Source organism: Typha latifolia, chromosome 5 (genome assembly GCF_019914945.1).
Source record: "Typha latifolia isolate L0001 chromosome 5, TyphaL0001v2, whole genome shotgun sequence".
Taxonomy (NCBI): Eukaryota; Viridiplantae; Streptophyta; class Magnoliopsida; order Poales; family Typhaceae; genus Typha; species Typha latifolia.
In genome coordinates this window covers 587,384-608,775 of record NC_133090.1, presented here as the reverse complement: position 1 = coordinate 608,775, position 21,392 = coordinate 587,384, and the positions used below count along the sequence as shown (strand labels likewise).

At 41.3% G+C, this 21,392-nt stretch overlaps 5 protein-coding genes across 5 annotated transcripts; 3 read left to right on the top strand and 2 right to left on the bottom strand.

Annotated features, from left to right (window-relative positions):
* The first annotated feature begins 29 nt into the window (after positions 1 to 29).
* Positions 30 to 4,389, top strand: LOC140789976 (E3 ubiquitin-protein ligase RING1-like). The gene is made up of 2 exons (XM_073139922.1): positions 30 to 1,248; positions 4,028 to 4,389. The coding sequence occupies exon 1, from the start codon at positions 119 to 121 to the stop codon at positions 1,217 to 1,219; it is 1,101 nt and encodes a 366-aa protein (XP_072996023.1). The 5' UTR covers positions 30 to 118; the 3' UTR covers positions 1,220 to 1,248; positions 4,028 to 4,389.
* Positions 4,390 to 4,403: 14 nt separating this feature from the next.
* Positions 4,404 to 7,500, top strand: LOC140789975 (protein ROOT PRIMORDIUM DEFECTIVE 1). The gene has a single exon (XM_073139921.1). The coding sequence runs from the start codon at positions 4,857 to 4,859 to the stop codon at positions 5,991 to 5,993; it is 1,137 nt and encodes a 378-aa protein (XP_072996022.1). The 5' UTR covers positions 4,404 to 4,856; the 3' UTR covers positions 5,994 to 7,500.
* Positions 6,515 to 8,521, bottom strand: LOC140789974 (pentatricopeptide repeat-containing protein At5g66520-like). Its single transcript, XM_073139920.1, has one exon. The coding sequence runs from the start codon at positions 8,363 to 8,365 to the stop codon at positions 6,749 to 6,751; it is 1,617 nt and encodes a 538-aa protein (XP_072996021.1). The 5' UTR covers positions 8,366 to 8,521; the 3' UTR covers positions 6,515 to 6,748.
* Positions 8,522 to 9,396: 875 nt separating this feature from the next.
* LOC140789977 (transcription factor TCP21-like) lies at positions 9,397 to 11,035 on the bottom strand. Its single transcript, XM_073139923.1, has 2 exons — positions 9,964 to 11,035; positions 9,397 to 9,834 (listed from the first exon to the last, which is right to left on the bottom strand). Exon 1 carries the CDS (start codon positions 10,742 to 10,744, stop codon positions 9,992 to 9,994), a length of 753 nt encoding a protein of 250 aa, XP_072996024.1. The 5' UTR covers positions 10,745 to 11,035; the 3' UTR covers positions 9,397 to 9,834; positions 9,964 to 9,991.
* A 6,202-nt stretch (positions 11,036 to 17,237) lies between these two features.
* LOC140789408 (uncharacterized) lies at positions 17,238 to 19,908 on the top strand. Its single transcript, XM_073139099.1, has 2 exons — positions 17,238 to 18,352; positions 19,615 to 19,908. Exon 1 carries the CDS (start codon positions 17,477 to 17,479, stop codon positions 18,272 to 18,274), a length of 798 nt encoding a protein of 265 aa, XP_072995200.1. The 5' UTR covers positions 17,238 to 17,476; the 3' UTR covers positions 18,275 to 18,352; positions 19,615 to 19,908.
* Positions 19,909 to 21,392: the final 1,484 nt, after the last annotated feature.

Genomic DNA, 21,392 nt, shown 5'->3' with positions numbered 1-21,392 from the left:
CGTCCATTCCTCCAAAGTCCACGTAGGACCCCCCCCTTCTCAAAGCATCCCTTCATCTCCTTCCTCCCTAACCTCTGCACCTCTCGGTATTTTCTTCTCGATCTCTTCTTCGTCGACGATGTCCTCCGCCCCTTTATTCGGCGGAACCCCCGCGCCGCAGCGCTATTTCTGCCACCAGTGCGAAGCCAACGTGACGGTCGTCCCCTCCTCGCCGGACGCCGACGTCACTTGCCCTCTCTGTCATGGCGGCTTCGTGGAGGAGCTCGAAAGCCCTAATCCTAATACTAACCCTCATCCCTTCTTTTCCTTCCCCTCTTCCGACTCTTTCTTCCTCTCGTCATCCTCCTCTCCCTCCCCTTTCCCCTTCCTGTTCTCCTCGCCGTCTCCTTCTGCCGCTAGCTTCGACCTCCGACAACCCAGCGACGTCTCCGTTATATTTGGATCCGATCAATCCCCCTTTCGATCCGTCGCTGTCTCCGGCGGCGGCGCCCCTTTCAACCCTATGACCTTTCTCCAGGACCATTTCCACCAGCTCCTTTCCGGCGGCGCCAATATACAGGTCGTCCTCGAGGGAGGCCCGATTATGGCCGGGGGCGGTAGCCTCGGGGATTACTTCATCGGCCCCGGGCTCGAGCAGCTCATCCAGCAGCTTGCAGAGAACGACCCCAACCGCTACGGCACGCCGCCGGCGTCCAAATCAGCCGTCAACGCCCTCCCGGACATCAAGATCTCGGAGGAGTTGCTCGCGTCGGATGAGGCACAGTGCGCCGTGTGCAAGGACACGTTCGAGATTGGGGTGGAGGCGAAACAGATGCCATGTAAGCACATCTACCACAAGGATTGCATCCTGCCATGGCTCGAGTTGCATAGTTCTTGCCCGGTTTGCCGGTATGAGTTGCCGACGGATGATCCAGATAACGAGCAGCGGAGATCGGGAGTTCCTGCTGCTCCTGCAAGTGGGGCGGCGGCGGCAGGTGCAGGTAATTCTGATAGCTCTGCTGGATCGTCACCAGGGGCTTCAAGGGATGGGAATTCTCCTGGACCAAGAATGGTCGAAAGGAGGTTTAGGATTTCACTTCCGTGGCCGTTTAGGGCTTTTGGATCACAAGCTGAACCTAGCAATGTTAGAGGCGGTGGGCAGAGTGATGGTGGCAGAAGTGGTGGTGCTGATGGGAATTCTGGCGGGCAAACTGAGACCCGGCAAGAGGATTTGGATTGAGAATAATTGGAGTACAGAATTGTACTTGGGTGAGTAATCCTTTTCCTTTTCTTCATCTGGTTCATGTTAGAATTTTTTTTTTTTCTTCTTCTTCCTTTTTGTGCCTGTCTTCAGTAGTAGCAGTGGTAATTAGCAAATGTAGTTCCTATGTTAATTGAAAATCCATTTGCTGATTTAAGGCGAGAATGTTTGCTTGTTAATTGATCGGTATGACTATGAAGTCTCTATGTTCATTGCGATACTTAGATTGGTCAATTACTATAACTACGCCAAGCAGTTTTTAAAACTTGCACATGCAGTGATGTAACATGATGCACGATAGTCTGAGACGTTCTAATTGGATATGAGTTAATAATGGAACGGCAATTATATGAATCACTCGTTCACACATTATTTTATTTCTGGTTTAACTTTTGTGATATTCTTAGTTTCCGATGCCTATGTGGCTTGTTCTTCCTCCATGTTATCCTGGACCTTTCTCTTCTTCTGTGTGCTTCATAAAATATTTTGATGCTCCTGTTAGGAGCTACGTTTAATCTTGTATATATAGATGCATCACCTAGTCTGACCGTGGACTCTTTTATTTGCTCTGGTGGCATGGATTGGAGTTGCAGAAAATGTAAGTGAGTAATGGAGGAAGGTCGTGGATATTTTGCTTTGAACATCATCAATTTATTTTTGTACGGAACACATTAGTGCATACAAATGCCCAGTTGCTAGATATGTGCCGTGAAGATCCTTGCCACCTATGTTTATGCTTTACTTGCTTTCTTTTTGCCTCGTCAAGTCTTCATAACATATATTGCGACTTTCCCTTCATAGAGATTCCTGCTCCCAGGCTGGCTATATGAGAGAGGGCAGGTCTAGTAAAAATATTGAAAGTCCTTTTTATGAAAATCTTCTATGTCATGAGAGGGATTGATACACCCTTGCCGTGGAACAATTGGACATGAGATAAGAAGGGGATTATCATCTATACTATAGCATGATGGTTGTTTCTACTTTCTACTGACTGTCCTATTTCTGGAAACACAATTTGAAAGTTGAAACTTGGAAACAACCTCAAATATCACATGCATTGAGCTGGATTCTTCATTTGTCTATGTTAAGATCGATCTAAACCAACTCATTTTATTCTATATACAGATATATACATACAACATGTCAACTATTAAACAACTTATTAGAAACGCAAGACAGCCAATACGAAATGAAGAGAAAGTAGGCGTTAGCATAGGAGGGCCAATTGAGCAAGCTCTTTCTTTTTCTTTTTCTTTTTTTACTGTGCCATTCAGTGAAATCGTCTCTTTCTTCGTTTTTATAAGGACTTATTTTTGTACATATTGCCTATGATTGTCTAGATGGTGAAGGTAGAATTAGAATCTTTGATGCCGTGTACAAAGTGACAGAATATAGTAAGGACATAACATGAGGTCCTTGCAGTACTATATGGTGACAATCAATCCTTTTAGCATGCAGAATGTTTCCAGCTTTCCCTGTATGCTTGATAACTTTCCTTGAAATAAAAGTCCCTGACAAGAGACTCCATTGAATTTTTCTTTTTTGTGCCTGTCTTGTTTCCAGTTGTCTACTTGTCTATACATCCAGGGATCCGATGTTGTATGGTTATAATTTATAGTAACTTCATTGCTTTTGAAAATCTGTGATATCAGGAGCTAGATTGGTAACAGATACCTGAAAGGTGCATCATCATTTCACCCATGCCTCCCTTATCCAGTCAGAGACATTTTTATCAATTTATTTGTTTGCATAAAATACAAAAAGGTTTCTATGGTTACTTCTAATACCTACTAATAGTACAGCTCATTTCTTCAGTATTCCTGGTAGGTATAAGATTGATTTACTTTTACCTTGAGCAATGTATTTGTTGAGCAGAAAAAATATTTAGTAACCTGCCATTACACTAGTCCTGCACCAACTGGGGCATAGTATCATTTGCAAATGACATACACCAGTTTGTCTCATGTTGGATATTAGGTTAGTAACCTTTTATGGCATCAAACATGTGCATATTTAAGAGCTGACACTGACCTTTGTGAAGGTCTTATTAACATTGTGGATTTCATTGATTCTCCATTTATCTCCATTTGCAGCTGCGCCATGGTAAAGATATCATATGTATGAAGTCTCAATTGACATTCACGGCATTTCCTAATTCAGCTGTAGCTTGGATAATGTTCTTTTCAATACATATATCTGATATCTTTTTTTTCAATGTTTCTATTTAAGCCTATGTTCTTCTCCTATAACATCTTCCACTTGAATAGAATCGATTCTTCTGGGCAGTATGCAGTCTCTATTGTACATGGTGAAATTGTACTGAATGAGGATAATCTTATCCTTGGTTAGTACAATTTCCATGCTGGCACAAATATCTGTTTCTTCCTTTTTATGCTCTTTATCTGTTTCAACACCCTCATATCAGGTGCCTACATACTTCTGAGTATGCTGCCTCCTAATTGCTCGACATTCAAATCATAGGGTCGCAAGTGTTTTTGCTGTGCCGAGTTGGCATATTCATCAGACATATAGAGATAACCAGCATTTAGATAATTATGACAGACTTGAGTTTTGAATTTGCCTGAGAGGTTCGTTCTGTTTGAAATAAATATGAACCTTGTCCTTGCGGCATAACCATTGTGTTTGTGTTGGTTTATGTCTGTGAAGCGACATTCAATTGCTTGTGTTGAAAAGTCATTTGATGCAGTATATGCTCGGAAGGTTGTCAGCGCACACTATGTTTCACATTTTGCATGCTTTCACTCTAGATTGATTTTTGTCTTGCAGAGTGGCTGAAGATTGTCTGGGTTGAGCATTTACTCAATCACAGTCCTTATGTGTTTAGCTATGTCAGGCGTTCAGAATATTCTACTTGTTTCTCCTGATCCTTCTGTTTCTGATGCCAGACGCAAGATGTTTGGAGTTTACTTTCAATAGTCCAAGTAAAAAAGATAAGAATACCTAGACAAGCAGTTATTACAGATCTTATAGCTAGTCAAGATTGTTGAAGCTTTGCACTATTATATTTTGAATTCTTTTGTCTTGTCATCAAGGATGTTTATTATTCCAGTTGGATTGCAATGTACAAGAAAAAAAAAAAAGCATTCAGTATTGGATCATTTTACATATTCTAGTGCAAAATTCACACAGATTTTGATGTTCCATTTCTAAAGAATACATCGATTGGATACTTTTGAATCATTGGTTTAAGTTGTAGGTTCTCTCCTATGAACGACGCATCACTGCATCAGCGTCTGCGTAGTGATAAGTTGGGAATTTTATTATGTTTATTTATATCAACCGCTATAATGATATTTTCAGTCTTCAATCCTCAAAGCGAAAGGCAAACCGAGCTAAGGTCTTAACTCTGTTGTCAGTGTTCGATTTTCTAGTAGAGTTATATATGTTATATCCTCTCGTACTTTTAGTTGGACAATAATAAGAGAAAGAAAAGGAAACAGTGTGAGTGAACTGACCAAATTGTCGAATTTATGATTTACGGAGAAAGAAGAAAGAGAAGCAAGCCGAGCTGCCACGAATCCCACTTCCACATACTCACATAATAAACGAAGGATTCAACTTCAATGTGAGCTGTTGGTAATAATAAGCAAACTAAATGCCGCCTCCCTCGCGTCTTCGTCTCCTCCCCTCCCTCCTCCACCTCTCCCGCCGCAAGACCACGTCGGCCCAGCACGTGGCCGCTCGTCACCTCGACCCGACCTTTGAGAAGCTCATGGAGGGCTACAAGCACCTCCTCAAATCCCTCCCCGTCATCGACCTCCTCCTCGCCTCCCCTCCTCCTCACTCCCTCCCCCTCCCCTTCCTCTCCTCCCCCAAGCTCTCCCAACGCCTCCGCCTCAACCGCGGCGCCCTCCACTTCCTCCGCTCCCTCCCCCACCTCTTCTCCCTCCACCCCTCCCCAATCCCCCTCATCCGCCTCACCCCCGCCGCATCCGCCGCCCTCGCTGCCGAGTCCTCCGCCTCCTCCTCCTCCTCCTCCGCCGCCGTCTCCGTCCTCCGCCGCCTCCTCGCCATGTCACCCTCCAACGCCCTCCCCCTCCGCGCCGTCTTCCGCGTCTGGCGCGAGCTCGGCCTCCCCGACGACTTCGAGGACTCCGTCCTCGCCGCCAATCCCTCCCTCTTCTCCCTCCAAGACAACCCCCGCGAGCCGAACACCCATCTCCTCCGCCTCGTGAGCCCTAACCCTAGCTTCACCCCGGCAATCGAGGAGTGGCGTGGCAATCAAGGAGTCGATCTCAGGTTCGGGTTCAAGCTAGGGTTTCCCCCAGGGATGCGGCTCGCCAAGGACTACAAGTCGAAAGTGAGGACCTGGCAGGTGCTACCGTACTCCGGGCCGTACGACAAGAGGGTTGCTAAGGGCGGGAGGAGGGGCGCGGAGAAGAGGGCGGTGGGGATCGCGCACGAGTTCCTGAGCCTGACGGTGGAGAAGATGGTGGAGGTGGAAAAGTTCAGCCAGTTCAGGAAGTGGTTCGGGATCGAGCTCAACGTCCGGGACTTGTTCTTGGACCACCCGGGGATCTTCTACCTCTCCACCAAGGGGCGGCGTCACACGGTGTTCCTCCGGGAGGCGTACGAGAAAGGGAGGTTGATCACGCCTAATCCGATCTACGAGGCTAGGAGGCGGCTTCTCGACCTCGTTCTCTTGCGGCGGCGAGGGTTAGATAGCTCCGATTTTATTGCAGAAAACGAAGAAGAAGAAGAAGAAGAAGAAGAAGAAGAAGATGTTGCTTAGACATATATATAGAGATTTGAGTGATGGATTTGGGAGGGGGAAGAAATCATTAGTAAAGGAGTGATCTATCATATCAACAAGGAAGTCCCAAGTTTGGTATATAATCATGAGATTAAAAGAGCTGGATCAAATCAAATATCCAAATTCAGCTGTTCTGAGATCACTGGATTAAGGCATCAATTGGTATCTCATCATTCGTTAAGCTTGACTTGCAACATTTGCACTATAGTGCAAGAGACTTGTCATGGAACCATTGAGATGTTCAGATTCAAATGTAGTGCAGATTTTGTAGACTGGCAGATTGGAGAACAAGCAAAGTTGCTTGAAATAATAATATGCAACGATTCCTGCACATACCGAAGGCCGAAACTGTGCATATTTCAGCTGAGATAATCCGATTTTGCTCGCAGATCTTAGCAAACGGAAGATGCCGAAGTTCGTGTCTAGATTTGTCATGGAAGCTCAATAGACCACTCTAGTTGCTCAAAGAGGTCATGATACTGAAACAAAATGGCGAGAGATATGGAAACTTTTGGTTCATTCAGACAGGGGGAGTCAAAATAGTATCATTCTGCTGATAGATCTGCTTATCGGCATGCTCTAGTTAACCATGAGAGCAAAAGGATCATGAAGGCCATCGATCTTCTCACTACCTCCCCAGACTCTTGAGATGTTCATTAGACAAATATTATATTCATAATCACAGAGTGGGCCAGACTTGCAATCCAAATAGCATTAACGTTTAAGGTTGCAGATCACGACTCCACTATACTATTCCCTATCCCTTTCGCCACCCTTCTCTCCTTCAGTAATTTTCTCACCATGGCCATGTCATGCCACCTTCTCGCAGCAGCATATATATTAGCCAAGAGAACATATCTTCCCCCATGATGAGGCTCCAATTCAATTAGCCGCTTTGCCACTTCCTCCCCGAGCTCTACATCGCCATGGATATTACAAGCACCGGCAAGGGCTCCCCACAGCCCTGGATGAGGTTTTACAGGCATCTTGCCGACAAAATCCACTGCATCCTTAACTAGCCCTGCTCGGCCAAGCAAATCAACCATGCAGCCGTAATGCTCAGGAAGAGGCCTTAGCTGGAATTCTCGGATCATCTTATCAAACAACCACTGACCCTCGTCGATCAAACCTGAGTGACTACAAGCAGTCAGCAATCCGATGAAAGTTATTGCATTCGGCTGCAGACCCGTCAGCTGCATTTTCCAGAACAGCGTCAGTGATTGCCGCTCGCAGCCATTCATGGCCAGGCCGGAGATCATCGAATTCCAGGAGTACACATTCTTCACAGGCATTTTGTTGAACACCTCAATGGCCTTGCCTATGCCACCACATTTGCCGTACATGTCAACAAGTGCGGTAGCGAGTATTACGCTCATCTCGACCTTGTTCTCTTCAATGTAGCTATATACCCAGTCCCCTTGCTCCAAGGCTCTCAGCTGCGCGCAAGCTGAAATGATGCTAACCAAAGTCGCCTCATTCGGCACAACATCTCTCTGGATCATCTCTCTAAAGACCACCAGAGCCTCTTTACACAAACCAGACTGTGCCAACCCAGAAATCATCGAACCCCATGACGCAGTATCCCTCGCAGGCATTCTATCGAACAGCTCCCGCGCCTTAACAGACTTCCCACTTCGCGCATACGCTGAAATCATCGAATTCCAAGACACTAAATTCTTCTCCGGCATCCGATCAAACAACCGCCTCGCCTTACCCAACTCCCCGCAATTCGCGTACCCAGTGACCACCGCAGTCCAAGAAACAACATCCACGACGTCAGAATTTTCATCAAATAGTTGGCGAGCAGAGCCGATGTCACCCGATTCCGAGTACATCGTGATGGCGTTGTTGACGACGAACACGTCGGAATCCAACCCGAGCTTGACCACATGGCCGTATAGTCCACGGCCGAGATCGGAACGCCCAAGCACGCGGCATGACCGGATCAAGAAGGGGAACGTGAGGCGATCGGGAGAGACGTTGGCGCGGAGCATGTCGATATAGTAATGGATGGAAGCGACGGGGTTGGGGGTTTGGGAGAAGGCTCGGATCATGGTGTTGTACATGAAGATGGTGGGGTGGGGGAAGGAGGAGAAGAGGGAGATGGCATAGGAGAGATGGGAGGAGGAGATGGAGATGGAGATGGCGAGGGAGGCGAGGAGACGGGCGACGGCGAAGGAGTCAGATGAGAGGCCGGAGGTGATGATATGGGCGTGGGTGCGTTTGAGATCGAAGAGGTCGGAGAAGGTGGTGAGAGAGATGGAGAGGTTAGGATGGAGGAGGAGATCCATCGTCCTCCCGAAGGAGCTGGCGGTGGTGAGCATTCTTATGCTGTTTACTTCGCTTTGCATACAAATTTAAAAGGAAAAAAAAAGTAACACTATGAACCCTCGGCATTCAAATATATATGTTATGTTATATGTAAAGCAAAATTGCATTTTGCCCCCTAACATGAATACATATCTGATCTTATCTTACCAGTCAAAATAAAAGATATCATCACTCCCTTCAAATTAGCAGTGAGAAGAATTCACATTTAGCAATGTCTTCTTGAACAGAGGAATAATAATCAGAATCATCAAAGCATTTGAGCTGGCCACTCGCATTATCCAGTCTCATTTATTAGAATAACTAATCTAAATTGTTGCAGAAGGCAAAGGCTCATAGTGGATGCTCTTGTCGCAAAAGAGAGAAAAGGTAAGATGGTAGCATTGAGATATGAACATTGACAACGAGTTTTCAGGAGAGCCTCACATAGAATTGAAGAAGTACCAAGGAGGAGTATGCAAGAAAATTGATGGTTTACATTTGTCAACAAAATCTGAGTTGCATAGAGAATTAGTTTAGCGAAAAGAACAATAGAAGATGGATGCGATAAATTTATAAAACTTATAGGAGGATTTATTTCGCGCTAATTTTAAACGGCGACGAGAACATAATGTTTGCAAAAACAGTTCATCCAAACATGAGAATTTTATTACAACCATACTCATTCTCCATACTAGAAGAGAAGAAAAGAAAAACTCTCTTCAACTAAGCTCAATCAAAGAAACTAAAGACTGAACAGAGAAACAATAGAAAACATGCATCAACTCTATTCCATGCAATTTACAGCGATATTTTGCGACTATATTAGCTACACAAGAGAAGAGAATAGTAACAACTAAGTTCAAATTTCATGATATAATTGATTGCTAAAACACTCGTGTTGTTAGAACTTAGAAGATTAGGCAATAATAATCTAAGAACATCTTATTAGAACACTTGAAAACTATTCCTCTAAAGAGTAATGGTTTATCACTTAGACATGCATTCATAGTAAGAAGAGGAAACTACAATATATCAGTCACAAGTGTAGACATATATAAACTGAAAATATGACTTGCCAGCAACAACAACAGAAAGTAACAATTCTTATTTTGCACTCATACACATTACATGATCCATAAATACATACAGGCGACACGATTATTTCGAATGCTAATAAATTCAGTAAAAATGACTGAAAAATACTGATGCAATGGGAACATGAACTTACGCGCGAGCGAAACTGGGTTCTTCCGCAGCCATTTCCTTCTAATTCTCCACACTCGTATACAAAGACAGACAAAGACAGTGAATTCCAACACACCAAGATACAGACAGACCACATTAAAGTTCCCAAGCCCCTCTTCATGGCTTCATATCTAGAATCAAATTGTTCTTCTTTCCAGTTGCCAAGAAGAGAATTGAGCAAAAGGTGAACCTTTTCACTGCCAATTATAGTCCAAAGAAAGCTCTTGTCCAACGAATGGGAGGACCCATCAAGCCTTCAAGTACCCTGCTTTGTTCATATATACCTTGAGTTCTTTGCCAATGTAATTAATAAAGTTATGAGGGCAGGAGGAACGAATGAGATGGCCCTAGCTACTTCTACCAAATCTAAAAAATTGGAACTTCAAACCCTAACCTAAGCTTTGAAACCACCAGAAGGCAAATCAACGGCTCTCCTCCTCGCTCCTCCCTGCGGCGGCGCCGGATAACGACGCCAGCAGATTCAAATGCCCCTGCGAAATCGGCAGGTAGTTCCCGACCCTCGCCGCCGACGCCTCCCCCACTGCCTGCGCCCCGGCGAACCGACCAGAGAAGCCCGCCTGCGGTACGACGATCTCAGGCGTCGCGAAGCTCCACAGTTGCCCGAAGTCGGTAGGCCTCGCCGGAAGGGCCCAGAAACCCGCCGCCTGCCCGATCCCGACACCGACCGCGCCGATCCCTGCGCCGCCGCCGTCCTTGTCGCCGGAGTCGTCGTCGGAGCGGAGGCGCTTCCCGAGGAGGAAGGGCGCCTGGGGGACGAAGTGGGACCCGCCGCCTCCTGCGGAAGAGGTGGAGGACGGGGAGGAGAGGGTTGCGGCGGCTGCGGCCACGCCGCCGCCGCGGAGGGAGGCGGATGAGGATGACGCGGTGGAGAAGGAGGCCGGGGTGGTGCCGGTGCCGGTGGCGGCGATGATGGAGGGCTCGGCCTGGCGGAGGAGCCACTCGATGGTCTGCCCATCGGACTTATGCCCGAGCTCGCGGGTGAGCTGGAAGACACGCGCGGCGCATATGATCGGCATCCGGATGCGCCGCCCTCGTCCGTCCACCTTGCTATGCCGGTCCTTCGAGGGCTGCTTCTTGACGGCGAGCGTCCCACCATTACTCGCCACCACCATCATCTGCGACCCGCCGTTAGTCCCGCCGTCAGGCGTCGTCATAGCTTTATCCAGAAAAAGCGGTGGGATAAGAGAGCGGATAAGGATTAGGTAAAAGCTAAAAGGCGAGAGCTACTAGTAGTAGTAGTAGTAGTAGTAGTAGTAGTAGTAATTGGTATAAGTTGGAGAGAAGAAGGAACTGGAGAGGAGGAGGAAGAGGAAGAGGAAGAGGACTAATGATTGAGAGCGGCAGGAGCCGGTGGAGACAGGGCGGAAGGGCACATGGGAGAGTGGGACCCACGACGCCTCCTCTTTCTAAGCTGTGACCCACGATGTTTCGAGGTCCTGAGGAAGAAAGAGGAGGAGAGGAGCAAGAGAGGGATCTTCTTATATAGCTAGCTCTTCATTAGCTATGCTCTCTCGTCCTTACCACATAAGCCCTACTCTTTGGGTTCCATTTACGGCAGTGCCACTAAGGCCCACTCCGTGTACTACTGTGTCAGTGTGTATGTGGACCAGAGTCCCAGATCCGGTTCGATGGACCGGGTCGGCGGTCCGTATAGCCGTTGTGTGGCCAGAACTACGGGAGCAGATCGATCATCTACAGAACAGATGCAGGAATTTCCTGCATTCCTAATAGTACTCTACTCTAGTGTTCTTTTCCTGGTTCACCTTTTGGCCCTTTTTCTTTTCTTTTTTAATTATTTTTTTTATAAAAAAAAAGTAGTGACCATATAGATGGAGAGAGGCACAATATAGTATGAACTCATAAATCATAATAAGGCGTGGATACGTAGTTTAAATAAGTTTTAATTTTTTGGCAGTGCAGTCGGCAAGTACTCCAATTATGGGTGAAGTTGGAGTCCAGTCCAGGCTTGCAGTAGGAGGATTTAAGTTGGGTCCCACAGTGGTCCCCACCTACAGTGAGTGTCCAGTTGTGGCAGAAAGGTGGTGGCCCACGCCGATCTGTGGCTCACGTGTGGTGTCCTCCAGAAGGACCGAATAACGAATATGGGTTTGATTATTTGGGGGTCCGAGTCCGTTGATGATGGATGGAAATCAGGTGTTTAAGCACGGCTCCCAGGCACACGTAAGTGGATGAGAAATTGGCCCACTGTAATATTATTATTCCCAAACTTATATATAAATATATATATATATATATATATTTTTATATATATCAACAATAATACGAGAAGGAAGGATTATATTACGAGTATATGAAGGACAAAAAAAATAGATCGTAATTAATAGGTTTCTGAAGAGCGTTGTTGGATGCTTAATGACTGGAGAGAGAATACCCAAAAGTCTATGGGTAGAAAACAGTGGTTGTTGCACAGTGGAGATGGGTCCAGACTCCAGACACATTTAAAAGTCAGTGAATTAATTTTACTATCATTTGGAGTAAATATAATTTCCCCACATGCTTAAAGTATTATTTATACTTACGAAGAGTCTATAGTTTTGCAATGTCAAATAGGAGAATATATTTGAATCAAATTAAAGACAAGTCCCGGTAAGTAGAGGTCTCAGTAACTGTGAATAACGCTATAGAGATTAAAACGAGCAGACATGCAGTTATTGATTGTATTATCTAAACTTAAACTAAAATCTACATGGCAAGAAGTAAAGTTCTTGAGTTTAAACTCTCTCGTGCTACATAGTAAATCCAACTCCATCTCCCAGTGAGTGTCATTAAAACATTTTAAATTCACTTAATAGCGCAAAGCTTTATGAGCTAATCATTTGTTTATAGGTTAATAATTAATTAGATCAACTCCCCCCTAAAACTAAAACTAGGCACAATGGATTGATAAATCTCTTTAACATAGATCCTTTTATTTGCCCTCCAAGGATAAATCCTCCTAACCTAACACTCTAAAAAAAACAGCCTCTAGATTCCTCTTCTATAGTTGGTTGGTGACCCATTTATATCAATCCGTACGAATGATGGGCCCCCCCCAATGGCAAGCAACAGTGGTCCCCAACCATGGGGCCAGGGACAGCTGTGGGGGCACCCCCTCACTAAAGTGTAGGGTCTTAAATGTAAATTGCACCAAACACCCGTGGCAAACTTATCCTTCCCAATTTGGGTTGCAGTAGCATAACTCCTCCTTTATAGGTGATTTGCATTTGGAAACATACTCTATTTTCTAATTTTGGATGATTATAAATTATATATAGTTTTTCTGAATTATAAACTCAATATCACTTAAGAGATATTAAGACCCAACACTGTGAACTATCATAATCTCTGTAGGAGGTTACACCCATTAACATAAAAATTATTTTAATCTAATTGCCTTCTAATATTATTCACATTTGGCTTGATAAAGATTGGGAGGCAAAAAAAGTATAAGAATAGATTAATATAAGAGTCATTTTAAAATATTTTGAATAGTTTAGAGAATCTTAGAGTCATTTTCTGTTGAAGGGCATAAGTGATATCTGAGTCATAATTCATAGTATTGGGATGTAATTTAGCTTTCATCTTACCTTGCCCAGGTCCCATGTTAGTTTATCACTATCTAAGGGGACAAGGATGGATTTGCAAAAAAAAAAAAAAAAAAAAAAAGGAAAAGCGAAATGTACTATAAACTTAGGATGTTAGTGCAAATTTCCCTTTCATTTTATATTGAATCCCTGTTGCTATCCTTTGCCGGCGACGTAATTGGCCAAGCAAAAGGGGGCAGGATTATGCCAAGATAAGAGTAGACTTTGGTGGTGCCCAAATTGCGTAATAGTTGGGGGGGAGTGGGCCCTAATTTGCAAAATGTTTGAGTGTGCATGGAGAGTGACACCTAACAAGAGTTAATTTCAAAAGATCCACTTTGCATATATTCAAAGTTTTCTTTTCACTTTTGTACCTTTTGATCTTGTTGTAAAAACTTACAACTAATCATGAGATAATAATAATATATGTTATCATTTGACATTGAGATTTTTAGTATAAAATGAGAAGAGTTAACCAGAGTCACTTCATAGCACTCTATAGTTAGAATCATAGGTATATGGATCAATTGATTTAATTAAAAATTAATTTGTTAAAATAAAAAGTATTAGGAAGAAAATATTTTATTTTGACTTTTTGTTTGGATTACTTCCATTAACGCAAATAACAATTAATTTAGTGGTACGATTCTGCCAACTTTACAAATATTCCCAGTGCTAGCCAATCAGATCATGTCACTTTTAAACACGATAGAATATTTTTATCTCCAAAATGCGTCATTTGCGGACAATCAACTTTGCAATTTGATCTCTTTTTTTTTTCCTTTCAATTATTTTGTTTATTAGATTCGGATTGCAGAAGCTTCTCTTAATTTACTTAACATAGATAGTTAACAAACAAAAGAGGAGGTTTATAATAATAATTATATACTGTCACCCATACATCATCAGCATCAATAGCTGCCTAATTTATGGCCAACTTGCATATATCACCTGGGTGACAAAAATTGACTCTATCTCATATTTCGATAAGATTATATTTTAAATTTAATTTAATCGAGCTCGGATCACTCAATTATTAAATGAGTCATGTTCATGTTTATTATCTTTAACTCGTTTATAATTGTCTCATAAACTCATTTATGATCAGATTAACTCGTTAATAACCAAACTAACTTATTTATAATACATAAAAAATATTTTAATAAAAAAATTGATTTATAACTAAAATAACTTATATAAGTTTGAATAACTTGTGTGTAACTCATTTATGACTTGTGTAATAAATTTTTTAACATGTTTAATAAATGAGTCGATCACGTTATCATGACATAACCTATCTAATTGCCACCCCTAATTAATACATAGGAATAATAATTACAGCAAAGCAATAAGGGTCTCCTAATTAGTGAGCTAAACTTGTAATTAATCTTTGGTATGCAAATTAAAATAATTTCAGCCCAATACTCTTGGAATGGGCTGGGCCAAACTATATCTAGTCCCAGATTGATCATATATTATTCGGACTGGACTTTTTGCATGAGATAATTTCCATTTATATTTGGTTAATAGCTTGTAGTTAATTTAATAATTTTTTTTAAAGAAAAAACTTGTCCTACTTTAACTGATCTTTATATAGGTTTATAGTAATTATGTTTGAAAATTGGGGCCAAAAAGTTGACCGGTCAACGCCTGCTTGATAAAGAGGATTTCTGGTGCCTTTTTTTCCTCCTCCTAATTTACATGCATAAAGTCCTAAGCTAGCTTGACAGAATAATTAAGAAACCTTAATAGTGTGATGTAGTCATTTGCTTAGATATAATCCATAAGATATTTAGCATCTTAAGATGATAACGAGAGTAGTATAATGATAATATTGTTTTTTGTTGTATGGTATTGTCCATTAGTTGTTCTAACTTACTAAATGAAGTTGGATTCCTACAGAAAAGTTCTTGTTGGTATACCCTAATATATGCTCTAATTGCACCTAATGGCTATTAATTAAAGATACTTTTTGGCGACATGATTCCTTTTGATATCATTGATCTCCTCAGTCCTTATCCTTTCCATCAGAGAAGTCCTTATTTTGTCTGACAGTGGAAAACTACTCAGATATAGCTATCAGCAAACCTTTCACTTCATCTGTAAACACTTCATAGTTGCTGCCTGTTTTCCTAAGGAATTTAGCCTCATGGAAGGGCAAAATGCATCAAAACGACGGCAATGGTCGACGCCAATTCATCGCTATTTGATTGCCTAAATCATATTATCTGTTACAACCATTGAAGAAGCATGAAGCCATGAATCACTCAGAATAACCTGCAGTATGGAAAGATGTTGTCACCATTCTCTTTATAATTCTGAAAGAAATTCCAATGTTGCAGAACAGTAAGTAGCCTTAATCTGTGTCCCAGTAGACTAGTTTATTCATCACAAAGTTTAGTAACAGGTTGAAGACTGAAAGCTACTTTGAAGAAGACTAGGTTCATGAACTGGGAGCCATTGTGACAAGCCAAGGGCCCCAAAAACCAATGTGCCTCCTTACCACCTTCTTTGAACTTACTCATTCTACTTATCATAAGATATATGATAGATTGGTAGCTCTATAAAAAAAAAATTATGCTTATATATATATATATATATAAACTTGTAACATGTGGGGATCTCTAATGAACAAAAAAAAACTCTATGGAATAAAGAAGAAAAACTCCTAATGCACTGTTCCTTGGCAAATTAGGTTCTTTATAAACTCTCTTTTCTGCAATAATTTTCACTGGTTTTATTAGTAATCTCTGAAAGCAAGATGCCTAAAGCAACTGTTAGTCTGTTTAACAATCCACTTTTGGAGGAAAGGAAAAGAAAATGAAATAAAAATAAAGATCAAATCTTGCATATTTCTTGCATATATATGAGCTAAAGAGAGTCCACTTGCAATTGGGTCCACAATAAACAGTTCAAATCGTGCCATCGAAGAATGATGCTTACTTTGTGACCCTCCTCACCTTTTATTTTCTTTTTGTAACAAGAAAAAAAGAGGAGATAGATTAAGAAAAAAGAAAAAAGATTAGAGTTTTCTTCTTCCACTTTACTAGTGGTTTGGGGTGTAATGACCCCATCATCATGGGCACAATAGTGCATGGGGTCTCTCTATTTGAGAACCATCTAAATCAATTCTTTGCACATATTCTAATATATATATATATAACTTTTCTATTTTATTTCAGTTTCTAAAAGAAACAGAATATTCTCTTAAGGTTAGGTAGGAAAATTATTAACCCACTAATAAAAGTATGGTTTAGGTTTGGTAGAAGACATGATTAAGTACAGTTCATTTATGATTAAGGATAGTTTAATCAAATTTATTAATTTAATTTGAGGCACAGAAGAATCAAATGTGATGTCAATGTTATATGAGTTAGTGGGCATAACATAGAAAAGGCATCAGACAACCCATTCTTCAAATTGGAGGTAGACATCAAATATGGACCATAAAGATCAACACTAAGTCTGAAAGTTTGAATCAAAAGTTGATTAATTAAAGAGAAAAAACTCTATTCTAAGTTGTTTGCTTACAATTAGGATTTAAAAAATTTGGGCATCAGCAGTTGTTTCACAGTGTTGGTACCGCTAGACATTTCCATAGAGAGTGATGTCCCAACCTTCATTAATCTCCATCCAGAATATGAGGTCAATTTGGCCTTCTGATGTTATCCAGATATCAAACTCTTTGGCCTTTCTCTGTAAAGGATATCTAAGTACTTTGTTACATCTCCATACTTCTTTTTAGCAAATTTTCTTATTCAGATCTTTCTGTTATCCGAAATAAAATATATTACGTAATAAATCAGTGTGGGCCAACTCTTTATAAGCCGATCTAAAGATTAGGGTTTACTATTGATTCGATGCATTAACACCAAACATGCAGTTAGAGATACGTTAACACACCGATTGCATGTAAAATAAAATAGACAATATTTTATAGATATATAAATTAGTGAAAAATTGAAAATAGTGACATAGGGTGTCGACTGAAATAAACACACAATGTAGGTGTGAAATAAAAAAAAATTAATTATATAATTTATTGACGTCTCCTATTCTCCCACTACCTTTTTTTTAATCCTTAATTTCAAATCCAAATAACGCTCTCCACTCTCCTACAATAAATACCCCAACTGCTTCCCCACTCTTCCGAAACCTCTCTCTCTCTCTCTCTCTCTCTCTCTCTCTCTCTCTCTCTCTCTCTCGTCTCACTGCCGCTGTCTTCTCATACTTCTCCCATCACTTGGATTGGAATTTTTTTTATCCCTCAAGAATTTCTTACGGGCTTTGGTTTCTTGGTCAATGGCAGATTTGAGAAGTAGTTCTCGGTCCACCGGCTTCTCCATTGGGATTTGGGCCGCCAAGTTGGGCCTCTTCATCGCCGGCGTCGTCTCCGTCGTTGGGGCGGCGATGCTCGTCTTGCCCTACTTCGTCACCTTCCTCGCAACAGTGCTCTCGCGCTTCTGGGCCCCACCCTACCTCTTCGTCGCCGTCCATTTCATCATCCTCGTGATCTGGAAGCTCTCCGATCAGAAGCACCACCACCATGACCAGATTCAGTATGCCCCGATACCGGATGAGAAGGCCAAAGTTCTCGTGGTACAGGATCCTCCGGTTCCGATTCCGAGGAATTCGACTCCGGAGTTCTGGCGCGAAATCTCGCTGGTATCCGGCGAGATCAAGGCCGGATCAGGCGCTGGAGAGCCTGATCCCGGCGGACCGCCGAAGTCCGAGGAGTCGTGCGTCACGTTGGAATCCGACGCGGCGTCGACCGCGGAGTCCCGCTCCGAAGCCGAGAAGAGCGTCGAAACGGCGGCGGCGGATGAGGTGGTCAACGGCGAGTCGATGGAGGCAACGTGGAAGGCGATCATGGAGAGGTCGGCAAGGCCAGTGACGGCGGCGGCGGCAGAGGTGGAGGTGGAGGTGGCGGCTCCGCCGCCTACGCCCGCGAGGGCGAGGAGGAAGGAGGAGTCGGTTGGCGCGGACGAAATGAATCGGCGATTCGAGGATTTCATTAAGAAAAACTACGACCAGATCCGGCTTCAGAGGGAGGAATCGAACCGGAGGCGTCTGGAGACGATTAATCGCGCCGTGTATTAAGCTCTCTCTCTCCGCTCTGTTTACGATTTTTTTATCCATCTGGACAGAGTGGAGAGGAGGAGAAGCACGACTTTCAAGGTTAGTATTATTATTTGTGAATTTATTAGTTTCTTTCCATTGTAATTTGGATAGAGAAGGTAAAGAAATGCTTTGGAACATAATCTTGCAATTAATTATTTGGACTAAAAATTACATCTTTTCTTCCTAAAACCGTGAAGATAAGAATGTGCAAATTGCCTTCTGAACTAGTTGCAAGGAAACAACATATGAAATGATGAATATGGACTAATATGATGGTATAAATTGTTAGTTTTTCTCATGCATAATATTTAGTCAAAGCTTCTTCCAGATTAACTGCAAATTGTACGTTTTAATTGGTTCCAGATAGTGCAAAGCAAAGCTTATGGCTTTTATTCTTTAGGATATAATGTGATATTGGATCGAGGTGAAGCTGTAACCTTTTCTTATCTTTCTCATTTAACTTTTTTTTTTGTTGTTTCCGTACCTCTTTCGGCTCTGGTTAAAGAGGAGAGATCCTTCGTTGAGTCAAAAGGAAAGTGGGAAGACCATGAGCATGTGTAGTTTTGTGGGCCAACCAGTGAACTCGCCAACCCTTTATTTATTTTTTAATTTCCATATCACCACCTTTATTTTCTAAGATAATTGTGAAAAACATTTTCTTTATAAGACTTGCAGCTTATTGTCTAAAGCCTTGTTTGCTTTGAATTCAGGACTCCCTAAGTTGATTCAGAGACTCCTAATCTAGATTAATAATAAAATATTTTTTTATTTTTTTATATCTAACTAAGTTTACTCTTCAAAAAATTAAAACTAAAAAATAAAACTAACTAATCAAGTTCAGGACTTAGCCTCAAATTAAACATGGCCTAAGTGTATTTTAAATAGGACTCAATTGGCGAATATTTTAATTTATTCATTTGTTACTTAATAGCTTAAGTTTTCTCTGATCTAGTTAATCTAACAAAAAGTATGTTATAAATGAAGTAGTTTTTTTTGTATATATGCCTGATAAAAAGAATCAATGATTAAGTATATATATAATTTTTTTTTATAAAACTAAAATGTGGCTGGTGACGTTTAGAAAAACAATTAGTTAATATGTCGCCATCAATGTTCTGGTGTCGTATTATATAATATTTAGCATGTAATGAACTACTGATGGATGCCAGAGGGAGCTTTATTTACTTTAGATGGGAGCCATACATCTCTTTTTCTAAGAATGTATGCCATCTCTGGCCAAATTCAGATTTTGAAACTAGTTTGCTTTTAGAAACAATGTCGTGCTGTCTTTAATGCTTCCTCTGCTTTTTCGACTGCAGGATCTATTTTGAATGGATGTGAGTGGTTTGTTGCTACTTGTAGGCTAGAAATGACTGCATGCTGATACAAGGGTGGTCTATTTGGTTAGATTCTGTTCTCTTTTGTCTCCTGGTTTGGTGTTATTATCTCACTGTTTTGTCTACTGTTTGTTTCACTAATCTCACAGGCGTATTGTCCTTAATACAGTGTAAATTGTTTAAGATTGGTGTTGCTTGTAAAAGGATTGTTATATTACTAAATGGTTATGAATTCAATAGCCCACAATGAAAAGAAAAGTCAATATTTCCGACAAATTACCTAGCAAGTAATGGTAATGCACTCATTCTTGTTAGGTTGATATGGTGATTAGCAAATTTAGAGGGCTCTTTTATAGTCTCATCAGCTTGGAATATCCTCTGGGCAACTTCTGTTATGTGTTGAGGGGTCTTTATTCTTTCATAATTGACTGTTGATTGTTGACTGTTGTCAGGTTATGATCGCTTTCTTTTCGACGTCTACCAAAGTTTTGATGGTTAAGTTTAATTTCCATTTCTTCTCCTTTCCCTTCTGAGTGACATTAGAGTTACATTCTTAAACTAATTGTGCTATTATCCACCTAACATTTTTTATTCCTTTTCCTTTCCTCTCCATTTCATGCTTCTCATCCATTACGATAAGTCAATTGAGTTCAGGATTTATCACATTTATATCTGTAGCTCAAATCGTATTCTTGTAAACAATTATTGGTTTAGCGTGCAAGGAAGTAACAATTTTGTCCTATGCTTTGTCCAAGCAAAAGATGATTGTTATCATAACAATTAAGCACAAAGCTACCATGATTCTGATCAACTTGAGAGGGAATTAAAGATGTATATAGATGAATAGCTCAGTCAGACGTTTTAGAAGAAAAATAGTGAAAGAATTCTTTTCTTTTTTCTTCTATTATGTTAAATTCTGCATAATTTTTTCATTCTGCTGATTGATTTCAGAAAGATAACATGATAGCAGCAAACCAGTTCACTGATGTGAATGGTGTGGATGGCGACAAAGTTCATTAATGTTCATAAGTCTTTATCTCCGTCCCCACTTACCCACTAAAGTTTCTTTCAGTTGAATAGCCTCTCACTATGCTTGTGTGGTCCTGACCGTATAATTTTATGATCTCACGAGGAGTTTTGATAATTATAGCACTTCAATTAAACTTCCATACTTTTCTATAATGGTGACGGGGGATGCCATGACTTGGAATATCTTTCATTTGTTTAAATTTTTATCTCTATCAACTGTTTGAGAACCATGTTGATTGCCAAAACAAAGGAGATGATAGAGAAGCTCCAAAATGATGCTTTGTTTAGTGATATCATGTACAGTTGAATGTTTTATATGTTGGTGATCAACAGTTTGATGGTCCCACAAACATGTCGGAGCTCGCTTGTCCTTCTCTTGTCATCACTTCAAGAATAACAACTTGAATACTGACTCCATGTATTGTCTTAATAAGTCTTTATCAGTGTCTTATATTTATTTAATGGCGTCTTAATTACATCAGTGCTAGTTGAAATACACACTTAAAAATCTTTTATACAATTCGAGCATTGTCTCATTAATTAGATTTCTTTTAGTTGTTGTTGAATATTATCATTGGAATTGGTGCGGTGACATGAACTCTTAATTCTTGTTGTGTTTAGATTCTCAAACAAATTTATCACAGAGAAAATTTGCTCTGATTGATTTGTTATTATTTGTAAGCTCATATCAGAATTGGGTGAAATCTAAGCTGGGTAAGCCCCAAAAGTAA

Excerpts from the sequence above, each read along its gene's own strand:
- LOC140789976 (XM_073139922.1), top strand. The coding sequence starts at position 119 with ATGTCCTCCGCCCCTTTATTCGGCGGAACCCCCGCGCCGCAGCGCTAT.
- LOC140789975 (XM_073139921.1), top strand. The coding sequence starts at position 4,857 with ATGCCGCCTCCCTCGCGTCTTCGTCTCCTCCCCTCCCTCCTCCACCTC.
- LOC140789974 (XM_073139920.1), bottom strand. The coding sequence starts at position 8,365 with ATGCAAAGCGAAGTAAACAGCATAAGAATGCTCACCACCGCCAGCTCC.
- LOC140789977 (XM_073139923.1), bottom strand. The coding sequence starts at position 10,744 with ATGACGACGCCTGACGGCGGGACTAACGGCGGGTCGCAGATGATGGTG.
- LOC140789408 (XM_073139099.1), top strand. The coding sequence starts at position 17,477 with ATGGCAGATTTGAGAAGTAGTTCTCGGTCCACCGGCTTCTCCATTGGG.